At 40.0% G+C, this 23,415-nt stretch overlaps 3 protein-coding genes and 1 long non-coding RNA gene across 5 annotated transcripts; 2 read left to right on the top strand and 2 right to left on the bottom strand.

The window, feature by feature from the left end:
* The first annotated feature begins 2,137 nt into the window (after window positions 1-2,137).
* On the top strand, window positions 2,138-5,390 carry tbx6 (T-box transcription factor 6). Its single transcript, XM_077501939.1, is given in 8 exon segments — window positions 2,138-2,163; window positions 2,165-2,437; window positions 2,512-2,779; window positions 3,322-3,465; window positions 3,542-3,612; window positions 3,697-3,755; window positions 3,861-4,149; window positions 4,448-5,390. Coding segments are annotated over 8 exon segments (2,073 nt in total).
* Window positions 5,391-6,861: 1,471 nt separating this feature from the next.
* Window positions 6,862-13,041, bottom strand: LOC144004625 (uncharacterized). 2 transcript variants are annotated; one of them, XR_013279416.1, is made up of 4 exons: window positions 12,968-12,997; window positions 10,911-12,868; window positions 10,296-10,499; window positions 6,862-7,398 (listed from the first exon to the last, which is right to left on the bottom strand). It is a non-coding gene; the product is annotated as an uncharacterized LOC144004625 (long non-coding RNA). The 2 variants fall into 2 exon arrangements; XR_013279415.1 differs by having other exon boundaries at window positions 10,911-13,041.
* prodh2 (proline dehydrogenase 2) lies at window positions 6,862-14,068 on the top strand. The gene is made up of 10 exons (XM_077501943.1): window positions 6,862-6,951; window positions 7,029-7,408; window positions 10,326-10,516; window positions 10,668-10,794; window positions 10,900-11,052; window positions 12,190-12,333; window positions 12,436-12,602; window positions 13,369-13,479; window positions 13,574-13,662; window positions 13,745-14,068. The coding sequence occupies exons 2-10, from the start codon at window positions 7,169-7,171 to the stop codon at window positions 13,933-13,935; spliced, it is 1,413 nt and encodes a 470-aa protein (XP_077358069.1). The 5' UTR covers window positions 6,862-6,951; window positions 7,029-7,168; the 3' UTR covers window positions 13,936-14,068.
* A 192-nt stretch (window positions 14,069-14,260) lies between these two features.
* Window positions 14,261-23,376, bottom strand: eif3c (eukaryotic translation initiation factor 3, subunit C). Its single transcript, XM_077501936.1, has 23 exons — window positions 23,220-23,376; window positions 22,862-22,979; window positions 22,719-22,784; window positions 22,437-22,626; window positions 22,116-22,241; window positions 21,896-21,947; window positions 21,651-21,772; window positions 21,403-21,533; window positions 21,128-21,278; window positions 20,953-21,056; window positions 19,727-19,868; window positions 19,521-19,646; window positions 19,336-19,429; window positions 18,550-18,737; window positions 18,240-18,464; window positions 16,620-16,811; window positions 16,378-16,549; window positions 16,143-16,302; window positions 15,937-16,002; window positions 14,952-15,039; window positions 14,685-14,850; window positions 14,574-14,615; window positions 14,261-14,500 (listed from the first exon to the last, which is right to left on the bottom strand). The coding sequence occupies exons 2-23, from the start codon at window positions 22,957-22,959 to the stop codon at window positions 14,421-14,423; spliced, it is 2,781 nt and encodes a 926-aa protein (XP_077358062.1). The 5' UTR covers window positions 22,960-22,979; window positions 23,220-23,376; the 3' UTR covers window positions 14,261-14,420.
* Between the last annotated feature and the right edge of the window lie 39 nt (window positions 23,377-23,415).

Raw genomic sequence — 23,415 nt, 5'->3', positions numbered from 1 at the left:
TTCATGTCAGTCAAACTAATGCAATGCAAAACCTTTCGGCCCATTTTAAGCATTCAAACGTCAACGATCAACTTCTCAGCGCTGATGTTTGTGTTTTAGTGGCCAAATTGCAGCCACCCGGCAACTGGCTTCCTCTCCTACTAACATCCAAAGACTCCCCACAGACGACTAAACAGACACACTGCTGAGAGGAAGAAACGTGTCATCAGGCCATCAGTGAGCTGCAGGGGATCTGCTTGGAAACAAGTTTTTTTTTTTTTCTTCATCTTCATCTGTCCTGTCTCTTCAAAACTAGGCGGCAACACATTACATGTATTATTGTATTTTGAAAAGGCAGTTCGGAATCTATTTACTTGAAATGTTATAATGAGGCTGCATTAGGGGAGTTTGCTGTTGTGGCAGATTAAAAAAAATAAAATACAATAATAAAGCAAATTACCACAAACAAGTGTACTTTTTCCATACATAATTTGACAAATAAGTCATTTAATATATTTTGCATGGTCTATGTTTTTACACTATACTTGTAAATGCTTTATTAACCCTCCTGTTGTGTTTTGGATCAAATTGACCCCTTTGAAAAATGTAGAATTTAAAAACATGGATTAAACCTGGCCTTGTGGCTTCCGTTTTTCATTTTCGTTTGTTTTTTTTTAACTGCATTGCATTGCGTTACGTTATATTTTTGGATGATTCAACATTAGAGCGGGTCACAATGACCCATGGAAACTGTTAAGAAACAAACACAACAGAAGGGGATTATCATGCATATGATTTTAAATGTTATTTTTGGAAGATCATGACTAGCATGTGGCCCTGCGATTGGCTGGCAACCAGTCAAGGGTGTCCCCCCCCCGCCTACTGCCCAGAGCCAGCTGAGATAGGCTCCAGCTCCCCCCGCGACCCTTGTGAGGAATAAGCGGTCAAGAAAATGGATGGATGGATGACTATCAGGTGATTTTTAGAATACATTAACATTTGATATTTATATTTATTCATCTTAAGGGACGAGAGGCCTTCATGATTACATGGGTCAATTGGTGAGATGGATAAATAGATAGATTAGGTAGAATGAAGGGTGTGAAGAAGTGTGGTGTGAAAATGTGGCCATTTGGCCTGTACGTGTTAACAGCCACACACCTATATAACAGCGCACAATCAGGCTGAAGGCATTTGTTGAAAGCCAGACCATGAGACAAACTGGAGCAGAAGCAAAAAGGAGAAAATTATAAAAGCCGTGAGGAGAGGTACTACTACTACAACTTTAGCTCATCTGAAGAGCACAGAGGCACATAATGCTTGGTGTGGACGTGTATCCCGGTTTGGCTCTGGGACCTCAGAGGATTGGAGACTGCTTCTACAGAGGTGAGAGGGTCTGCACATGCAAACCCACATAACTCAGTTTTATGTAGAGAGTACTTGTAAAACGACTGCAGCAGACAAATAAACAGAAAATATTCAATTCAATGGCACACACACACCAAAAAAAAAAAAAGAAAAGAAAAATGAAAAAAAAAAAGTCATTTAATCTACATTGGATCAAACTTTTAGTTGGCTCATACATAGGTGACTGAATTTTTTTTTTCCCCAGAAGTGTTTCCCAAACTTTTAAAGCGTATAAATATGGCTATCAAAGGAAAACCCGAAGCCAGAAAAAAAAAAACAACATTCAACGATAATTTGAATAATAAATTTCAGTTATATTCGAGGAAAGACTCAGATATCAGATAAGTAACCGACGCCCTGCCTCTCCAAAAAACATTTTATTTTATGATTAGTTACATAATATTTTTTCAAAACAAATATGATTCCAAAAGTCAATATACTATACACACAATACAGAAATAAAGTGCTGCACATAAATAAAAAGTAATACATAAGACAATTGAACATTTGGGACCTGCAATACAAAAAGTTCTATCCTTGCTAAGCTTCTACTGGACGTAGACTTCAGTACCGGCAGAGCAGCTGGTCAGCTATAGGCAGAAGCGTTGGGATGGAGCAGCCCAGTGAGGTAAGGTTTGGGCAAGACCATTTAGACATTTGAAAACAAATAATCTTAAAATCAACTTTAAATTGCACAATTTGCCAATGGAGGAAGGCCAGAATAGAACAGGAGTTATGTGCTCCCTCTTTCATGTTCCAGTTTAGAGGCAAGCAACACAAAAAAAAAAAAAATTGGTGCTCATTCCCACCATTTCTCCTCAATTCCCAAAGATCGGGAGCCTGCAGCCCACATGCCACTGTTCCCTTCCCCGAGTGACGGGGTGGCCAAAGCCCTGCCCCCTGCGAGGCTTTTGGCGCCCCCACCCATCCTCCGCAGCGAGCAGACAGCCCAAGTGCAAAAAGACGACGTGAAGATGGACCTGGAGAACTCGTCCCTGTGGAAGCAGTTCAGCTCAGTGGGAACGGAGATGATCATCACCAAAAAGGGCAGGTGAGTGACATGAACTCGATCTTGTCCTAACATCCATCTTCCCTAAACCACTCCCATCCCTTCACCCTTCCTAGACGGATGTTTCCCGGTATGAAGTTGAAGCTGTCGGGCCTGAGCCCGTCCCTACGCTACATCCTCCTCCTGGACATCATCCCCATGGACAACTCGCGCTATCGCTTCCAAGGAGGTGGATGGCAGGCGGCGGGCGGGGCCGAAGCCAGGCTACCGGACCGCGTGTTCATCCACCCGGACTCCCCAGCCACTGGTGCTCACTGGCAGAGCCGCTCCATTTCCTTTCACTACGCCAAGCTCACCAACAACACACTGGATACGCATGGACATGTAGGTAGCGCACAACTTTGTATGACGTGAGACTCTGCAGAGCAGTCGGTAGGTAGATTGGTAGAGATAGGTCAAGAAGACCAGTAGAGGTAGGTAGGTAGATTCCTTGAGATGTGTAGATATTAGATACTGATGGAACTGGTAGGTAGATAAATTGGTAGAATGGTGGATTGGTATAGAGTTAGAGAGTCATCGTAGACCAGGGGTGGCAAGCCCCGGTCCACGAGGGCTGGAGTTCGGCATGTTTTGGACGTTTCCCTTCTCCAACACAGCTGATTCATGATCAGCTCATCAGCAATCTCTGCATAAGCCTGATAACAATCCTGTTTATTGGAATCAGCTGCAGTTGGACTAGGGAAACCTGTAAAACCTGCAGGACTCCTGCCCTCGAGGACTGGATTTTGCGACCCCTGCCATAGACTGATAGCCGGTAAATGTATAATGTCTAGGAAGTGTTGATCTCAGATACAATGGAGAGTTGTTAGTCATGGAATGAAACATGATTGAGATGGTCTTAAAATTCAAACCTTTCCTCTTTCCAGATTATTCTTCACTCACTTCATCGCTACCAGCCTAGAGTGCACGTGATCGAGGCCAGAGACATGCTGAGTTGGGGCGGAGGGCAGCACTCTTTTGTCTTCCCTGAGACCCAGTTTATCACAGTCACTGCCTACCAGAACAGCAAAGTACTTTTGTACTTTTTTTTGCAGGGAACCCCATTGGTTCCTCAAAATAAACTAGTTTTTTTATGATATCTTGCAGATCACAGAGCTGAAGATCAACTCCAACCCCTTTGCCAAAGGATTCCGGGAGGAAGGCATGAATAGCAAAAAGTAATTCACAATAAAGACATGCTTGCTTCTTGTTGGTGCACATATAACTGTTCTAGTCTTTAAATGTTTTTTTTTCCTCGACAGACAACGTGATGCAAGACAGAAGCGGAAACTAGCGGATATGACGGAAACCGTGGCTCTAGGTCAGTGGGTAATCCAGACCAGGGTCTAGACTGACGACAATTTATAACTACATAGGATATTTCTCCTATCGTCATGTTAATAAGCATGTCCCATGTCTTCCACAGAGAACTGTGATCAATGTGACTCCACTCAGCAACTTCCCACTGTCCTCACCACCAGCCCAAACATGACTGGAGCAGACCTGCAGCCCCTCACTTTGGCCTCTCTGCCAACTGACCCCTCATGTGGGTTCACACCAGAGGACACCCACTTCGAGGATAGTCTCGGACCACAGCAGCCTCTGGACCTTGACGAGGCCTTCATGGCCTCCCAGATCCCAGACATAAGTCTCACCATGAGCGCTGGGATGCAGGACACGGCAGGAAGTGAGGTCACAAATAATATAATTGAAAGGTATACATATTACAATTTTGGTTGTAAAATTATATCAGGCCTTCTGATAAGGTTTAGGCCAAGGGTCTCCAAGTTCGGTCCTCGAGAGCCCCTATCCAGCCTGTTTTCCATGTCTCCGTCCTTCAGCACAGCTGAATCTAAGGATCAGCTAATCAGCAACCTTTGCAGAAGCCTGATAACGATCCCGATCATGACAGGCTGGATAGGGGCTCTCGAGGACCGAACTTGGAGACCCCTGGTTTAGGCCCACCATCGGTTGTCATCAACGTGTAATCTGTTACATGTGCTCTCCCCACAGTTCCGACTCCCTGAGTGAGGCGATGTTCACCGCCACCTTCCCCGCAACTCAGACCACTTCCCCCTCCTTTGTTCCTCTCCCTCAGCCCCCCACCTTCCCCTCAAACTCATCCGACCCTCCCATGGACTACCCCACCATTCTCTCCTCCTCCCCCACCCTCTCCACCACCTCCTCCACGACCTCGCCTTCTTTGCAACTAACCGCCTTCACCTTCCCCACTCCACCACCATCCTCCTCCTCCTGCTCCTCCTCTTCTTCTTCACCCACCTATCACACGATACCGTCATCCAACCCGGAACCCGACACCTCTTTCCCTCCGTGTCAGTCCCAGGACCAAATGTCCCTGCTCATGCAACAAGATGACAGTCTTTCCAGTGGCCACAATGCACCCGCTAAACAAACTTCGGAAGCCTTCATTTATCCGAATTCCCTCCCTTCTAACCCTGAGCCCCAGGCCCCACTGGGTGCCCACTCAGCAGCCATTAGTTTCGCACCGCCCACGCAAAACCTGTCTTTCCCAAGCCAGGCCCTTCACCTCTCCAATCTGACCCAGCCAAATCAAGCCCCTGGCTTTTCCGCCACCTTCCCCCACCCATCTTTCCAACCCTCCTCTTGCTTCCCCTCTACTCCTCACACTCAAAACCTGAACCACGTGGCCACCTCATACCCCTCAGTGGAGGTGGGTGCCATCCCCCAGTTCCCCACTGCCAGCTGCTACCGCTCGGACATGATGTTGCACCCCACCCTGCTCCCCCAGCTGGAACCGCCCCTCCCTATCCGACCTGCCACCCCAAGCATCTACCCGGCCTTTTCTTCCTACCCACTCCGGCTACACCAGGACCCTCACCCGTCTCTCACCATCCCCCTCAGGCCACTATACAGACACCAGCACACCCACGCCCAAGGGTCCTTCCTGGATGTGAGCACCAGGGCTGTGTTCTAAAACAAAAAGGATGTTTGGATGCTAAATTGTTTTGTAAATAGTGCTTCGGTTGAAATAGCTATTACAGGATATGGAATTAAAAATACGTGATTCATATTTTTTCCAAGATGTATCTGTATTTTATATGATTGCACTGTAAAAATATCATCAGCAAGATAGCTAGCTAGGTAGTTACAGAAGATAGATAGCTACAGTAGCTAGCTAACTAGATAGCTACAGTAGCTAGCTAGCTAGAGTCGCTCGCTAGCTAGCTAGATAGTGACACTATCCAGCTAGCTAGCTAGTTAACGACAGTAGCTAAATAGTTCACTAGATAACTAGCTCGCTAGATAGCTCGATAGATTCTCTGTTCATATAAATAACTTAATAAAATCATCATGGACTTACCATTTTACTGTGCATTGATGTGTCAACGAGCATTTTGTCAATAGACATTCTCTGTTCATTTAACTTCATTAAAACATCATGGACCAACTATTTTATAACGCATTAATGTGTGTACAAACATTGCATAAAACACTAACAAAATGAGCGCTGTCCTGGCTGGTTTACCAACATTTTACACTAGTAGAGCAAACATGAGACTGCCATCGCACAGTTTATGATGCCATCGCAACAATTGTGAAACTGCTACTGTGACATCAAAAATCAACATATTGATACATTAAACTGAATATATGGCAATGGCGTCCATTTATAAAAGTTAGCTATACTGTACCGTTATACTGTGTTTGCAGTATCCCCAGAACAAATGTCTGGCACACTCCAAAAAAATTGAGTAAGTCACTTTACAGACATGACACGGCTGCATGGTTAATCATTTCCTCTGCAGACTTACTGATTGGCTTTCTCGCAGACATTTGATGTGACACCCTCTCAATATGTAACTCAACCCAAACATCGTGTGTTGACAATTAACCTTAAATTTGAGGTGTTAACAAGTTTAGAGAACGACTAGATGCAAGGGTTATCTAATTTAACAGCTGAACTGGTAATAACAAAAACAACTGGTTATGTTTTTTGTATTTGTTAATATGTCAGTATTTAGAATATTTTTAATCCAAATTATATTGATTTCTATTTCACCATTTTTAAATGTCTTGATTAAAATGTCCAATTCTAGTTTAAAGTTGGGTATAATTTACTCATATTCCTGAGCAAAAAAAATAAAAAATAAAAATAAATTAATTAAATAAATAAAATTAATTAAAAAAAAATAAAAAATGATGTTGGACAGTCCCTAAGATAAATAGGGACAGGTGTTCTCATCGAGTGGATCCCAAGCACTTGTGCCACAGAAAACGATCACATTTGAAATAATTGCGATGAAAATGTTTATTTAAGAACTCTATGTGTGTCTTTCGTCTATTTCTTGAACTAATGTTAGCAAGAGTGCGCTTTTTGGTCAATGCCAAGGGTCAACCTGGTCTTTGCTCGAATTCCCACAGTCACTCATTAACTACTCAGTGGGTGGAAACTGGAAAAATGACATTTATTTGTCTGATTCTGCAAAAAACACCTGCAAAACTTGCTCAGCTGTCCAAGTTCACATGAACCGGAGGTAAGGTAGCCCGAGGCTAAGAATGAATCATCTGTGTCACTAAGTAAAACGAAAATAATCTATTTTTATTCTGACAGGACCAGTTTTGACGGGACCGGTTTGAACAAGCCGCATACTTTTCTTGAACCCGCATGCGTGTTGACGTTGGAGCACACCTAAAAACGTGTCAACAGGGAACACCCAGCGTGAATCTTGCAGTGAAATCCGCACGGGGAAGATGATGTGCACTCGCCTGTGCTCTTCGCACCTCTACCTGCTCTCCGCGAGACTCGTGTCCACCGCCGCCCCCAGGGCGGTGCAGGCTGCCGCTGCAGACAAGCCGCCGAACATCCTGGCCGCTTCTTTGGCCTTCGAGGATCCGAGCGCGTTCCGGGTGAAGAGCATGAGGGAGTTGTGTCGTGCGTTGGCTGTGTTCCGATTCTGCTCCTTCCCCGTGCTTGTCAACAACTGCAACAAGGTGTGACACATGATAAGATTTTTAATTTTATTTTTTAGTATAAAACAAAAAATGACCATGTATAGTAAGACTTTTTTTTTTTTTTAAACAAAAAAAAAAAAAAAAAAAAAAAGACCATGTATAGTAAGGCTTTTTTTTTTTAAACAAAAAAAAATGACCATGTATAGTAAGACTTTTTTTCTAACAAAAAATGACCATGTATAGTAAGACTTTTTTTTTCGAACAAAATATGACCATGTATAGTAAGGCTTTTTTTTTTTAAACAAAAAAAAAATGACCATGTATAGTAAGACTTTTTTTCTAACAAAAAATGACCATGTATAGTAAGACTTTTTTTTTTTCTAACAAAATATGACCATGTATAGTAAGGCTTTTTTTTTTTTAACAAAAAAAAATGACCATGTATAGTAAGACTTTTTTTCTAACAAAAAATGACCATGTATAGTAAGACTTTTTTTTCTAACAAAAAATGACCATGTATAGTAAGACTTTTTTTTTCTAACAAAATATGACCATGTATAGTAAGACTTTTTTTTTTTTTAAACAAAAAAAAATGACCATGTATAGTAAGACTTTTTTTTTCTAACAAAATATGACCATGTATAGTAAGACTTTTTTTTTTTTTAAACAAAAAAAAAAAAAAAAAAAAAAGACCATGTATAGTAAGGCTTTTTTTTTTTAAACAAAAAAAAAAAGACCATGTATAGAAAGGCTTTTTTCTAACAAAAAATGACCATATATAGTAAGGCTTTTTTTTTTTTAAACAAAAAAAATGACCATGTATAGTAAGACTTTTTTTTTTTTTAAACAAAAAAAAAATTACCATGTATAGTAAGACTTTTTTTTTTTTAAAACAAAAAAAAATGACCATGTATAGTAAGACTTTTTTTCTAACAAAAAATGACCATGTATAGTAAGACTTTTTTTTTTTCTAACAAAATATGACCATGTATAGTAAGGCTTTTTTTTTCTAACAAAATATGACCATGTATAGTAAGACTTTTTTTTTTCTAACAAAATATGACCATGTATAGTAAGGCTTTTTTTTTTTTTAACAAAAAAAAATGACCATGTATAGTAAGACTTTTTTTCTAACAAAAAATGACCATGTATAGTAAGACTTTTTTTTTCTAACAAAAATGACCATGTATAGTAAGACTTTTTTTTTCTAACAAAATATGACCATGTATAGTAAGACTTTTTTTTTTTTTTAAACAAAAAAAATGACCATATATAGTAAGACTTTTTTTTTTCTAACAAAATATGACCATGTATAGTAAGGCTTTTTTTTTTAAACAAAAAAAAAATGACCATGTATAGTAAGACTTTTTTTTCTAACAAAAAATGACCATGTATAGTAAGACTTTTTTTTTTCTAACAAAATATGACCATGTATAGTAAGGCTTTTTTTTTTTTAAACAAAAAAAAATGACCATGTATAGTAAGACTTTTTTTCTAACAAAAAATGACCATGTATAGTAAGACTTTTTTTTCTAACAAAAAATGACCATGTATAGTAAGACTTTTTTTTCTAACAAAATATGACCATGTATAGTAAGACTTTTTTTTTTTTTAAACAAAAAAAAAAAAAAAAAAAAGACCATGTATAGTAAGGCTTTTTTTTTTTTAAACAAAAAAAAAATGACCATGTATAGAAAGGCTTTTTTCTAACAAAAAATGACCATATATAGTAAGGCTTTTTTTTTTTAAACAAAAAAAATGACCATGTATAGTAAGACTTTTTTTCTAACAAAAAATGACCATGTATAGTAAGACTTTTTTTTTTCTAACAAAATATGACCATGTATAGTAAGGCTTTTTTTTTTTTAAACAAAAAAAAAATGACCATGTATAGAAAGGCTTTTTTCTGACAAAAAATGACAATATATAGTAAGGCTTTTTTTTTTTTAAAACAAAAAAAAATGACCATGTATAGTAAGACTTTTTTTTCTAATAAAATATGACCATGTATAGTAAGGCTTTTTTTTTTTTTAAACAAAAAAAAATGACCATGTATAGTAAGACTTTTTTTTTCTAATAAAATATGACCATGTATAGTAAGGCTTTTTTTTTTTCTAACAAAAAATGACCATGTATAGTAAGACACTTTTTTTTTTTAAACAAAAAAAAAAAAGTATGATTATTGTTTAGGAAATGGATTAGTTGATTTCAATTGTGAGAAGAAAAAGTCGTTCTCGCAAATTATTGAGACAAGCTTGTGACATCTTAGTTACTTTCCACTGTGTTTATTTTAATGATATAGTTTCTAGTTTACTGATGTCAAATTGTCATGTTTCGAATATTTGAAGACAGTTACAAAGAAGTCAAGACCACTTGTTTTGTTCATTTAAAATGATAATTATGTTGATACGAAAGCCTGAAGAAGAAGAAAGCATGACCAGAAACATTGCGCACTAGAATGTCAACACTTCCAAAGCCTGTTTTGTGATGAGAAAGTCAAATTTACTCAAGGAGACATTTTCACAAAAGCATAAAGGAATCTATTTGCTATGTAATTACGAACTAAAATGTGATGGATGCAAAAGTGAACACACCCTTGTTGAAATGTAGTGCACTATAACCTCGTCTTTTTTTTTTTTTTTTTTATAGAACGGATGTAAAAAATAAACGACATAATGTGGTTGCACAAGTCTGCACACCCTCTCCTGCTAAAAATTACCAATCATATTGAATCATAGTAACCCCTTCAGACCCGCATTTTTTTCTGCTGGGCATTTTTTTTTTTTTTTTTACTGATTTGGACTATTTTCTCCACAAAAGAACCAAATGGGGGGGGGTGGGGGGGGGCATTTCCGCTCCAGTTCTCCAAACCAAACTAAAATCTGTCTCGTGTCAAACACTTTAAAAACAGTAATGACAGGATAACCTGGTCATGCATGATGTGCGTCTTGTGCAGCTGATGTCAGCGGCCCGCAGCGTCCTGGGCAGGCGCGTGTTCTCCTCGCTGATGAGATCCACAGTGTACGCGCAGTTTGTGGCCGGGGAGGACGAGAAGGAGATTTCGGAGTCAATGGAGAAGATGAGCAGGCTGGGACTGAGGCCAATGCTGGCGGTTCCCATCGAGGAGGACCTGGGAGAGAGCACAGGGTCAGGAGCCCCCCCCCAAAAAAAAACAAAAAACAAACTTCCATCATGGTTGAAACATTTCTCACATAAACAAATCATATCAGATTTTGTTTTCATAGCTATAGAGCCAACACCAGTGATTTTTTAACTGCTCTGTGTGTATCACCTAAAGAGAGAAGCGATATAACGACAACATGGATGCCATGTTGGAATGCGTTCGAATGTCGCACAGCAACGCTTGGAGCAAAGATCCCATGATGCAACTGAAGGTCACGGCCCTGCTCAGTCCTGAGCTCTGTGTAAGCGCCTTCGACTATTAACACTATAATATTTAAAACTATTATATCTATTATACTATTCAACGATTAAACTATTTAAAGCAGCGATTTGTTATATCTATCAAGGTCAAACTCACCAAGGTCATTTCTAAACAAGCGTACGACTTGGACCTCCTTGTCAGAGCCATGGATGGCGAGGACGTGAAGTTCCCCGGCTTGGAGGAGAGCGAGGCGGCGCATTTCCACTGCAGCCTGAGGAGACTCAATAGGATAGCCGAGGTACCGTTGAAGCATGTACTGTGTGAAGTCTCTGCTAGGGGGCGCTCAGAAGCAATTAACAGTCAACATAGCCGATTGGGGAGAACTGAGGAAGAATAGAGTAACAAAAAAGTTCAACATTAGTAGGTGGTGGATCGCATTTTTTTTTAAATTTTTTAAATTAGAAATTAATATTTATTTATTACATATTTGTATTTTTTTAGGTAAAAAAAAATATTCAAATTGATTTAAACAAAAAACATCAGTCCAAAATGTTAAGTTGTTGGAAAAAGATGAAAACGTTAAAAAAAATAAAAAATAAAAAAATGGCCAGTCAAAACGTTATGAGAAAATTTTCCTAAAATGAAGAGGAAAAGCAGAAATTTGCCATAAAATTACCATGAGGTTGCAAAAAATAAAAATAAATAATAATAATAATAATAATAATAATAATAATAAAATAAAAATCAAATTAAAAAAAAGGTAGAAAATTACCATGAATTATTTAATTAAAAAAAGAAAAAAAAAAGCAGAAAATATTCAAAAAGTAACTATAAAAAGTCGAAAAACAAAAGAAAAAACAAATATTACCATAAATTGTCAGAAATTCAGTGGCAAAAAAGGCAGAAAAAAATTCCACAAATAGACAAAGATGTTTTTTAAAAATGAAATAGAGAGGCAGAAAATGACTATAATGTCTATAAAACTGCCAAAAATGTCAGAAATTTTTAGAAATGCAGAAAGTCTAAAAATGTATGGAATATTACGCGCACACACAAAAACAAAATGAATGTCAAAGTATTGGATGCTGAATATTTTTTTGTCATTTGTGGTGCAGCACTAATTAGCCATTCAGTATAGTATTAGACAAACGCTAACGCACTGTTTCCTTCATCACAATCCTCAAATAATTAGCAGCTCCAGACACATTTGTGGTTATTTATTTGGCCTAAAACGTCTCTTTTGACAGAACAGGTTGCACCATTGACCGAGGTGATAATTCAATATCGCACTTAGTATTTCACCTTTTCCAGCTGTAATGAGTTCTTGTATGAGTATGAATGATCATTAACCAAGATAAAGCAGTTGTGACTTTTGGCTTGTCCAATCAAGCAGAAGCAGATAAAACGTGGTCAACATGGTTCTTGTGTCCCTTAGGCTAGTGTGAACAAAGTGCGGGTCCTGGTCGACGCCGAGTACACCTACATGAACCCCGCCCTGTCCCTTGTTACCATGGCAATGATGAAGAAGTTTAACAAAGATGGCGCCTGGATCTGGAACACATACCAGTGTTACCTGAAGGTACTAAAAATACAACACGCCCAAATCTAAGCTGGCTCATTACTCTATTGTGGCCCACAAAAGGAAATAAAGTGGGTTTTGTTTGGAAATACTGTCTTTTAGGAGACCAGGTCGCTCCTGCTGGAGGCGATCCGTCAGTCCCAGGAAGGAGGGTTCTGTTTGGGGGTCAAGCTGGTGCGAGGGGCCTACATGGACAAAGAGAGGAAGCTGGCGGTGAAGGAAGGTCGCCCGGACCCCGTCCAAGACTGCTGGGAAGACACAAATGACAAGTTAAGACATTTGTTACCTCCGCCAGGGAGCCGATTTACATCAAATTGTACATTTTCATTTGTTTTGACGTACTTCCTGTTTATACAACTACCATCACAACATCACAAAAATGGACATTGTTGGAGTCCATCATAGCTCAGAATAAATTACCAAATAACATTAAAAATGTTAAAACTTCGTACTCACCAGGGACGCTGGTTATGAAATAGTGCGCAGTAGATTACAACTGCTTCTTAAATACTTCCTATTTTACGTACTGTATTTCCTGTTCATACGACAAATGGACATCTGTTGTAGTACATCATAACGTGGAATAAATTATGTAAATAACATTACAAATGTAAACAAAATACATCGTACTCACCAGGGGCGCTGGTTAATAAATGGTGCGCAGATTACTACGAACATGTTTGGCTAGTAAACCTTTATTACTGGAGCCAACCAATCAGAGGGCAGCAAAGTGGAGACGGCATTCAGACGGCAGATTAGTTTGACATAGCAACACACGGAGGCTGAAATCTGATTGGACAAAAAGTAAAAATTCAATGTCTAGCCGCTAGACATTGAATTTTTTATTTCTCGCTATAGTCTAGCGTGTCGAGGAGAAATCAATACTATTTTACGGAAAAAAAATATTAGGATTTAGGTTGTCAATATAGGTCAGTCCTACTGACTGTGTTTCGGGTAGCAAATAAGACTTGCTGGCAATAATTGTTGCATGTCCCTAGTTTCTCATTAAATCTAATTTCTTAAATCGTTTTACAGTTATAACAGCTTATTGGAGGTGATGCTAAGGCTCATCGCCCAAGACCCGCAACGTTACAGGATCATAGTCGCCACACACAATGAAGAATCTGTGAAACGGGCGGCCAAATGGTGAGTTGATGCGGACATTACATACATAGTTTACAAGAGAATTTGGAGTTATCTTTTTATTTGGTTTTTAATGCAGTGTATTTATCATCATCAGGGTTGGAGAACTGGGCATAGACAAAGCAAGCGGCTCAGTGTGTTTTGGTCAGCTTCTGGGCATGTGTGATCACGTTTCCCTCACTTTAGGTGAGAGATCACCATCAAGTCTTTTTCTTAACTTCAACTGTGGTTGTCACAGCAACCGTAACCCTCTCCAACTCCTCCACAGCCAAGGAGGGTTACGCCGTGTACAAGTCGGTCCCGTACGGCTCCGTGGACGACACGCTGCCCTACCTGGTGCGCCGGGCCCAGGAGAACCAAACGGTGCTGAAGGGCATCCGCAAGGAGCGAGATCTGCTCAGGCAGGAGCTCCGCAGGAGATTCAAGAGTTTGGAGTTAAGGGGCGGGGTAAAGGGATGAAGTCAACTGGTTATTTTCGTTAACTTAACTCATATTTGTATCTATATTAGTAAACACCCAACAAATGTTTACTTTTGGGACACCCTGCATTTGGAAAATGTAGCAATTCATAGTAAAAATCTGAACATACTGATCTTGTGAGTACTTTTAGTTTTTTTTTGCTGTTCAATAAAAGGTGTACTCGGCTCAAGGAAGTAACTCCCAAAAACTGACTGACAGTGTCATGAAAATGCTGCCGGAAATTATCTAATTTCAGTTTATTGCACTTTTTTTTGTTTGGTGGTGTGATACGTGTACAAAAAAGTACAACGGTAGCAACAATAAGTAAGCAGTATTGAAGAATGTTTATTATTATTATAACTGATCAGACAAAGCAAGTTCACTTCAAACAAACTATTTTTTCAAATTAACTTATTCAGGATCAGCTAAAAGAGCTTCAAGCCAGATGGTACTTTACGACAAAACGGAATGTGACCTTTCCAAAATCAATAGTTGCCTTGGTTCTGATTCCTGTAGCCTCGCTGGTAGCCCCCCTGCTTGGACTGGTAACCGCCCTTCCCTCCGTCTACGCAAGGGGCACAGTCGACAATTAGCCATGAACAAATCAACACACGAAAAACAAAATGTGCGCTACGTACCTCGCTGGTACGACTGTTTCTGTTGATATCCTCCTTTTTGATCTGGAATGCAAAGTTTTTAAAGAGTATTTCAAATGTGGTGTTCCAAAATCAAGTCGCCTGATCTTTTACCTCTGTTGAAGTATCCGCCGTAGACGCCCTGCTTGAGGTCGAAGACGCGCTCGTTGTTCTCCACCAAGCTGCCCAGTTTCTCGGCCAGCTGCAGGGCCATGTTCTGCAGGGAGGTGGGCTCCGTGCGGTGCATCACCACCGTCTGCGTGGGCTGGTCCAGAGAGGCCTGTCGTTGGGCGGATGGTGACATGAAATATTATTATTATTTTGAAATAAATACATAAAAAATTCAAAGGAATCTTTTCACTAGTAGCCATGCAACGTCACCATGAGCTCCTCGTTGATAATCATTTTGCTGATGATGCTGTGAACTGTGGCTATCTCCAATTTAAACATGTCAGATAGTGTCGCCATGCTAGAAAAAATAAATAAATAAAAAATTGGATCAACGGGAGGTGGGTTAAAGAAAGTTAAGCATCAGAAATGTACAAAGAAGTCCTGTATCGTTTATCATAGTACAGGACTGTCTCAGAAAATTTGAATATTCTGATAAAGTCCATTATTTTCTGTAATGCAATGAAATAAGTAGAAATGCCATACATTCTGGATTCAGAAAATAATGAACTTTATCACAATATTCAAATTTTCTGACACAGTCCTATATACTTATAATTTCCTGTTATTAACTTATTTTTTTTTTTTTTTTTTTTTTTTATTTGTGAGTTTTCTGTAACTAACACCACAAGATGGCGCCAAAGCCCTGGCTAATAGGAAAGTAGATATTAGTGTCAAGGAGGTTTTGCTGAAATTTGTGATGTGCCAATGAACTATATTTTTTTAAGACCTCAGCAATACATTAAGAAAAAGAGGACATCGAAATTGTCAGTTTTTCCATTTTAACCCAACTTCAAAAATTACTTATTTTTCTCCCCTCACCTTGACACCAATCAGCTGAAAATGTGATTTTCCCTGATTCCAAGTAAATTTAGGAGTTGCCTGCATTAAGGCGAGTCTTCTCTCCATAATGTATGTACATGCGCAGTTGCAGTGCATTTCTTTTTAGAAATTAAACTCTATCACAAAGGCAATATTAATCACTTCTATGGGCGATCAATTACTTGCTCAATCCCCATTCTGTTTCTTCTCAGATAAATGAAGTAGGAGAAATTTACTCATCAATATTTTCAAATGACACTAATATACATTCCACGATATTTAAAAAAATATATATATTTTTTTCCATCTTATTACTATAACATGAAAAACAAAAAAAACAAAAAAACCGAGATACTACATTAGCAAAGAGGCTAACCTGATGGAGTCGTACACGCTGCTGTACGTGAACAGGTACGTCCTCAGCGATTCCTCTTGGATCTTCCTACACAAACCAAACGCATCACAATCACCAAGCGAACGACGACACGGCAGCGGCTGACCAACGTGTCCGTTTATGAAACGTTGAGCAACACGGGATATAAAAAAAGAAAAAAAAAAAAAAAAAAAAAAGAAAAGGCCAACCTGACGAGCATCTCGCGCACTCGCTGCGTTTCGGGGAACAGGTCCCAAACTTTGCTGTTCATCTTCTCGTTGATGATGAAGGAGTGGCAGGTGCGCCAGTCGCCCATCTTCATGGCCTTGCTGGCCGCCACCACGTGCTCGCGCATGCTCTCTGGGGGGCCTGGAAAGGAAAGCAATATCATTTGAATGTGAAGATATTGGATTTACTATGAAACGTAAACAATTCTTTACTTACCGAGTAATGGCTGCCTCTCGCCCACTCGCAGCTGATGGTGGAACTGCTTGCTGATCATGCGGCGGCGGGCGTCAAACTCGTGGGCGGCCATGTAGGGGATTTCCAGCAACATGGCCGACACCAGGTACACGCACTCCAGCAGCTCGAGGTTGATGTGCATGTGGAAGGGCACCTGTGACGGACACATACCGGCTGAGTTTTGCTCAAATTGTTGCAAACGCGTGTGCACTGTGACGACTGACTTGTCGTCTCTTCTCTATCTTCTCCTGCTCGGCGTTTCTCTCCTGCATGTTCCTCATGAGCAAACCCTGACCCAGAAGCTCCTTGGCACGGCCCGAGGACTGGATGTCCAGCAAGGCGTTGTGGGCGTCTTTGATCATGCCTTGACGGAAGGCACAGATTCCCAGCTGGACCATGGTTCTGTTGTACAGGATCTAGGAGGAAAGGCAAGAAAATGCTTAAAGAGGAAGTCGGCCTTCAACATTTCATGGCAATAAAATGTTATATATGACCTCACTAGTCTAAACATGACATTCTGGTTAGTATTGCATTTGTGGAATATGATTTATGCAGCAAAATCCAGCCATTTTTATCCATCCTAGGAGGCGGCCATTTTGTCACTTGCTGTCGACTGAAGATGACATCACAGTTGCACAGGCAACGACCAATCGCAGCTCAACTGTTCTTTGAAGGTGCGCTGTGGTTGGTCATTACCTGAGAACTGAGCAACATTGATGTCATCTCCAGTTGACAAGTGGCAAAACGGCCGCCTTCTGATATTGATAAAAAACAGCTAGCTTTTGCATCTGAACTCATATTCCAATTAGGAATGTAACGATTCCAGCAATATCGTGATATCACAATATTAAAACGGCCACAATATATCGTTGTCGTCATGTCACGATATTAAAAGCAGCACATCTGTTAAACAAAAAAAACAACAAAAAAAGTCAGTTGATTTCCATTGGTGCAGTTCTACCAACCTCTGGTGGCTAGTTGGGTTTTTTTTGTGCAGTTTAATTTTCACAAGGAATATTTTGGCACTTCTATGTTTCAAATCCACACTAATGGTCAGATGAACGGTAACGTAATTTGCTTGTGAACGGAGTCTGTGAAGGAACTGTGCATGCATTAGAAAGTGCCTCAATATATGTTATATATTGCACAATATATCGAAAAAAAAAAGACATCCCGATACTGGCCCATGCAGTCTGCATATCGCAAAGACATGCATTAAGTTTCATATGGAATTGTATGCTTTTATCTGAATTTGTGAAGTCAGCCGCTAATTAAAACGTGCACCACCATCCAATATCGAGCGGTAAGTACAATTAAGATTATATTGAGTTTGCTGATTTTATTACATGAAAAAATGTGATTCTTTCATTAGCTAATAAAAATGTAATTTCTTTAGGTACACCTTAAATATCGCAATATTGATATCGCTATATTCAGCAACTATATATCATGATTTTCTAATATCGTGCAGCCCCATTATATATCATATTGATATGTTTATAATATAATTTTACATTTTTCATTGCTGTATTGTACAAAAGCACAGTATTGTGTGGTTTTTTAGTAGTCGCTAATTTATATTGTGAATATTGTGACCTATTTTTATATCACCAACCTCCCCACAATATCATAATTATCGTATTGTGACCTTCATATCGTGATAATATCATATTGTGATGTTAGGATATCATTATGTCCCTAATTCCAATAACACAACATGAACCGGAATACCATATTTAGCCTAGTGGGGCCGCAACATATTAAGAATTTCTTTTGGGATCGACTTCCCCTTTAATGCCAAGTCCGCACAACGGCGGTTTGTTCCGAGGGGCTGGCGTGCGCACCTGAACGGGCGGGTCGGCGTGCTGGATGTTGTCCTGCAGGTGGCTCATGAGCATGAGGTCGCGGGCCTGGTACCAGCGCGAGTGCAGCGCGTGGTGGTAGATGTGGCAGAGGATGGCGCACGTGCGGATGCGGTCGGTGCGGTCCTTGGCGTAGATGAACTTGCACAGGCGGTCCATGATGACGGCGCTGTCCTCGCCCTCGCTCTCCTCCTGGTCCTGCTGGGACTACGCCACGCGGGAAGCATTTTTGATTGTTGAGCTCGCCTGACAAACGCTGACTTTCCTGCATTTAACGTGCAACTTTCCTCACCTTTGTTTCTGCCTGGATGCCAAGGCTGCGCCGGTGAGCCTTGTAATCAAACTTGTAGTAGGTGTGCATGATTCTGCGCAGGTAGATGCGGCAAATCTCCTCCGTGGTGCCTTTGTTCTCAAAGTAGTTGAGCAGGCGGTCTATGATGCCGCACACGCGGCCTTCGTCTTTGAGATTATCCACATATTCTACAGGGAGAAGGTGCAACATTAGAATTGCCTAATCGTCACTCATGTATACCTCAACTCTTAGGGGTGGGTATCGATTCTAATTTCGTCAATCGATTTGATTTTGATTCATGAATTCAGTTCAATTTCATATATTTTTTTTTATTTGATTTGATTCACTTCAACAGAATCCGATTAATTATGGCACATCAATTCTTCGTAAAAGTCAAGGACATGATTTAAAAAAACAAAAACAAATATAAAATTCCAAAGTAAGTGGTCATATGATTTAGTTTATTAATTAAAGTAGCATGTGTTCTAATCTGTTTTTCAAACATTAAATTCAGCAAGGATGAGACGAAAATATTTTACATTCTAATTCAATAATTGTACCGGTAAATATAAATGAAAAAGATTCTGAATCGTCTTAAAATGCAACAAGTCGGGTCTTTCAGAAATGGAAGAAAATACTTTGAAAATTCATGTGATAGTAAACATTAAATTTCAAGAAAACGGTAAGATACAACAAAAATAAATAATTTGACCTTTAAAACATTTTTTTCTTAAGAATTTATGGGAAAAATAATTAAAATAATTAACTCTGAAAGTGCGCGCTTACCCTGTGAATGCGGATCTGTGTTCTGCATGATCTTTGTGAACTCTTCATCCATCCTCTCCACCAAAGTTAAAATGCAGCCACGGACCCTGAAAGGCTGAACACACACACACACGAGAGGAAAAGTAAATTATTGTTGCATTTTTTGCAAACTGGGCGAGCAGTTAAGGCTGGGAGAAGTGATAAACCTGATCTGAGATGGTCAAGTTCTCACTGTCCTCTGCAATGTTCTCCCCGATGAACATGTCACTGTTGGCATACAGGATGTCCAGCAGCTCATCTATGCAGCCCAGACACGTTTTCCACATTTCCGGCTGATAAGACAAAAATAAAAACATGTCAAGAGACATCAATCAAATCTAGAGCGTCTTATCTGAATAAAAGAGTTTGCTACCTTCATGAAAGTTGCCATGTTGGGGTTGTAATCATACAGCGAAGCAACGATGTTGAATTTAATTTTCACCAGGACACCCTGGCCCAGGTTATGCTCTGCAGAGATGCCAGCGAGAGCATGGAGCAGTTCAATCTGGCCGGTCCTGGCGGAAAGGAGATTCCATTTAATATGTTTACCGAACGTTGGTGGCATCATGTCTAGGGCTGCAAGTATTTTTATTTTATTTTTTTACAACAAAGCATTTATGATTATTTCATTTAATAAACTTAATATCTAATACACCAAATATATTATTGCAAAGACAATTTTGGGATTGATTTCTCCTTTAAACAATACCAACACATGTGTGCTAGGGATGCAACGATAAGGGCAATATCGTGATATTAAAACTGCCACAATATCGTCGTCGTCATGTTCAAAATATTTTAAAAGGAATACATCTGCTTAAAAAATAAAAAATAAAATAAAAAAAATAAAAAAAAAAATCAAGTTGATTTCCATTTGTGCAGTTCTAGCACCCTCTAGTGGCTAGTTTTATTAGTGCAATTAAATTTTTATTAGGGATGTTTTGGCCTTCTATGTTCAAAATCTATGCTAATTGTCAGATGAAGGGGAACCTAATTTGCTTGTGAAGCGATCAATGTGTGCTTGCATTAGCAATATTATTAGAGATTGTATGTGGTTTATATGCATTGCTGTTATGTACAAAAACAAAATATTGTGCTTTTTTTTTTTTTACTATGAGCTTTTTTCTTTACAATATTGTGATCTTTTTAAATATCGCCAACCCCCCCACAATATCGTGATAATATCGTATCGTGATGTTTGGATATCGTTACATCCCTAATGCATGCATTTTAGTCTGCAAGGGGCCGTCGTCCCAACATTCTACATTGTAATATCTGTGACTTAAGTTCAGTAATTAGCGGCTGGCTGTAAACTTGCTAACCGTGAGCCAGTCGGCATGTTGAGTGGGCCATACAAGCAAGTGTATTAATTCGCTGTTTGCACTTGACAACTTTCTCGATCCATGTGAAAAAAAATATTTCTGTGAAGCTTTGAGGCAGGTATTTTACCACCCCACCAAAATTATTCAATTAATCACTTTAGCCCTCAAGTAAATTATATCACCAGGGAAATAATTTTGAAATATTGATTGAGAGATGGAGACGCGATGTACAATTCTAATTTGTTCCTTCAAGATGTTGTGTGCACAAAACGGATACCGGTCGGTGCCCTTTTTGCCTCTGGCTTGCAGGATCTCATGGAGCTTCTTCACCACCACAGCTGTGTTGATCTCAGTGCCCTTTGCAAACATCTTGGGCTTCTCCTGATGGTTTCAATTGAAGGTAAACGTAAAGGTCGTTTCGTTGAAAACATTTGTATACACATCGTCCTTACCTTGACGAGAGGGACGCCTCCCTTCACCTTCTCCCAGCCTCCCTCAACCTCTTCGCCGCCCTCTTCCTCAGCCTCTTCCTCCAGCTTCTCTTTCTTCCTTAACTTTTTCTTCTTCCCCACCTTCTCGCTGCTCTTCTCGGGCGCGTGGGTCCTGAATGTGTCACAACACGGTTTAAGAGGGAATGCCCACCATGTGCCAACATATCTGAAACACTCAAGTACTACTATCCATTTATGTGAGAACGGAATGAATTGCGGACTGGAGAATGACTCACTTTTTGAGGAAGACCATGGCAAGAGACGCACTCTTCTCCTCTCCGTCATCAGAGCTCTCACTGCCCGTGTCCACAGTGTCGGAGCCCCAGTCTTCATCATCATCATCATCGTCACTGGAGGATGACTCGTCCTGTCAAAGGGACAAACCACATGTCAATCATACAAAAGGTCCAATAAAGTCTGGACTGTAAGCTTCGGCTCCTCCTATCTTTTGTTTAGTTATTCAAGTTATTTTCTAACTGCTTACCCCAGAGCCTTTGGTAGGCTTGAGGAACTTGCTCGCTTCTGGCACGGCCTCAGGCTTTTTCTTCAAGAAGGCTTTCGCTGACACACCATCATCATCATCTCCATCACTGTCAGAGGACGAAGCTGACCAAAGAAGCATGATTAATATTCATCACTGTCTTCACATGTGACTTAACATCAATGTTGATACCTTATGCAAACTAGTAAATATGTAACAATTTCATTTTTTATTTTATTTTTGCTTACCTGAATCATCTCCGCCTTTGTCGTCCTCTTCATCTGCAGATTCTTGAGGATTCTAGGACAAGTACGTTGAGAGGTTAATGTTCTCCACCAGTGAAACACACAACAATAATCACAGCTGATACTATTTCGCTTAAAAGTACAACTTTGAGTGATGGTCACAGCTGTGCTTATGCCCCAAGATCATCATTTTAAAACTGAATGTGTGCCGTTATTTTCTCACCTCCTTGTAAGCCGTGATTTCCGTCTCGTAATCCCGGTTGTACTTGCGGATCTTCTGTCGCAGCGTACTGAGGGCTTTTGCGTTGTTCTTATTCATCTTCTTCTTGCCCTCTTTGTCTTCCCAAAGCTGAAACAATCCATTTCAAAACATAACATGATTTTATTTGAGTTGTTAAAAAGGAAATAGTTAAAGTTCTTTTTCACAGTAACAGCAAGAGTAGAAATTCAGACAGATATATTGTCTGTATTGAAATCAAGCACATTTCCAACCCTGAAAATTCAAGCAGAGAATTTCAAGGAGAAGAAAATTAAAAGCCCTGACCTGATTCAGGTAGTCCTCCAGGTCAGCCAAAAGACGGATGTAGAAAGGTGGAACTCCCTCTTTGTCCACTATATTCTTGCTTTTGAGGAACGCTCGACATAACTGCTCAAACTCCTCCAGACACTTGGCCATGTCGCGGATCTTCATGGCATTGCGGATAGTCTTGATGAAATTGGTCAACTCCTCAAACCTATGACACGGAAAGATATTCAAGCAAGACGGTTAATGCATGTCGCTGAGGGAAACAAATTCCACGTTTATCTTGATCAAAACCTGGCCAACCTTTTGTCTTTGGCACTGCGCACGACTCTCTTGGTGTCCTCCTCATCGTCACTGAGCAGCAGCGACCTGGGGAGTCAAACGTGCGCTGTGAAACTGCTTCAATTCTAAATGCAACACTGGAGTGATTGAATAACTGCACTGACTGCTTGAGCGTGGTCCCGGGTGCTTTGGGGGTGATCTCATCGGCCGATGAGGACTCCTCTGACTCGCTGTCAGACCCGGTCGCAAAGAAACGAGACATTTTTGAAGAGTGGGCTCAATCTACAAAAAAATAAAAATAATACAGATTTTAGAGTTTAGAAAAACACATGCAATTGACAATAGTAGCTTTACATCTCACGGGGTAATTCCTAATTTGACAAAGCGTATGTCAGTGTGTTCTGATGTATGAACATCTAACGTGTCGAGGAGCTAATGCTAATTATGATAGCACTCGGTCCTCACAAGGCGAACCCAAACAAAAGTCTACCAGTGGCGACCGCATTTCTATCCGAAACTCACCTACGTCCTAGTGAAATGTGACCTCTGGAACTTTTGTCTTGCTTGAGCGTTGATAAAATCCAGCTTTGCTGTTTAGTTGGCACGGAGAGAACGTGCGACGTTCAGTGTTGGCCACTCGCGCCAGGAAAGGAAGTGGCGGACCGGAAGTGAGGTGCTAACGATCAGCCTCACACTTTTGTTCGAACAAGGGCGACAG

The sequence above is a fragment of the Festucalex cinctus genome, chromosome 17 (assembly GCF_051991245.1).
Source record: "Festucalex cinctus isolate MCC-2025b chromosome 17, RoL_Fcin_1.0, whole genome shotgun sequence".
Lineage (NCBI taxonomy): Eukaryota > Metazoa > Chordata > Actinopteri > Syngnathiformes > Syngnathidae > Festucalex > Festucalex cinctus.
Note: the sequence above shows the minus strand (reverse complement) of the source record. Positions and strands in the feature narration are given on the sequence as shown.

Excerpts from the sequence above, each read along its gene's own strand:
- prodh2 (XM_077501943.1), top strand. The coding sequence starts at position 7,169 with ATGATGTGCACTCGCCTGTGCTCTTCGCACCTCTACCTGCTCTCCGCG. Across the intron at positions 10,517-10,667 it reads GACCTGGGAGAGAGCACAGG|AGAGAAGCGATATAACGACA; the intron begins GTCAGGAGCCCC and ends TATCACCTAAAG. Across the intron at positions 13,663-13,744 it reads TCACGTTTCCCTCACTTTAG|CCAAGGAGGGTTACGCCGTG; the intron begins GTGAGAGATCAC and ends ACTCCTCCACAG.
- eif3c (XM_077501936.1), bottom strand. The coding sequence starts at position 22,959 with ATGTCTCGTTTCTTTGCGACCGGGTCTGACAGCGAGTCAGAGGAGTCC. Across the intron at positions 16,812-18,239 it reads ACGCCGACCCGCCCGTTCAG|ATCCTGTACAACAGAACCAT; the intron begins GTGCGCACGCCA and ends CTTTCCTCCTAG. Across the intron at positions 16,003-16,142 it reads GTGCGCGAGATGCTCGTCAG|GAAGATCCAAGAGGAATCGC; the intron begins GTTGGCCTTTTC and ends TGGTTTGTGTAG.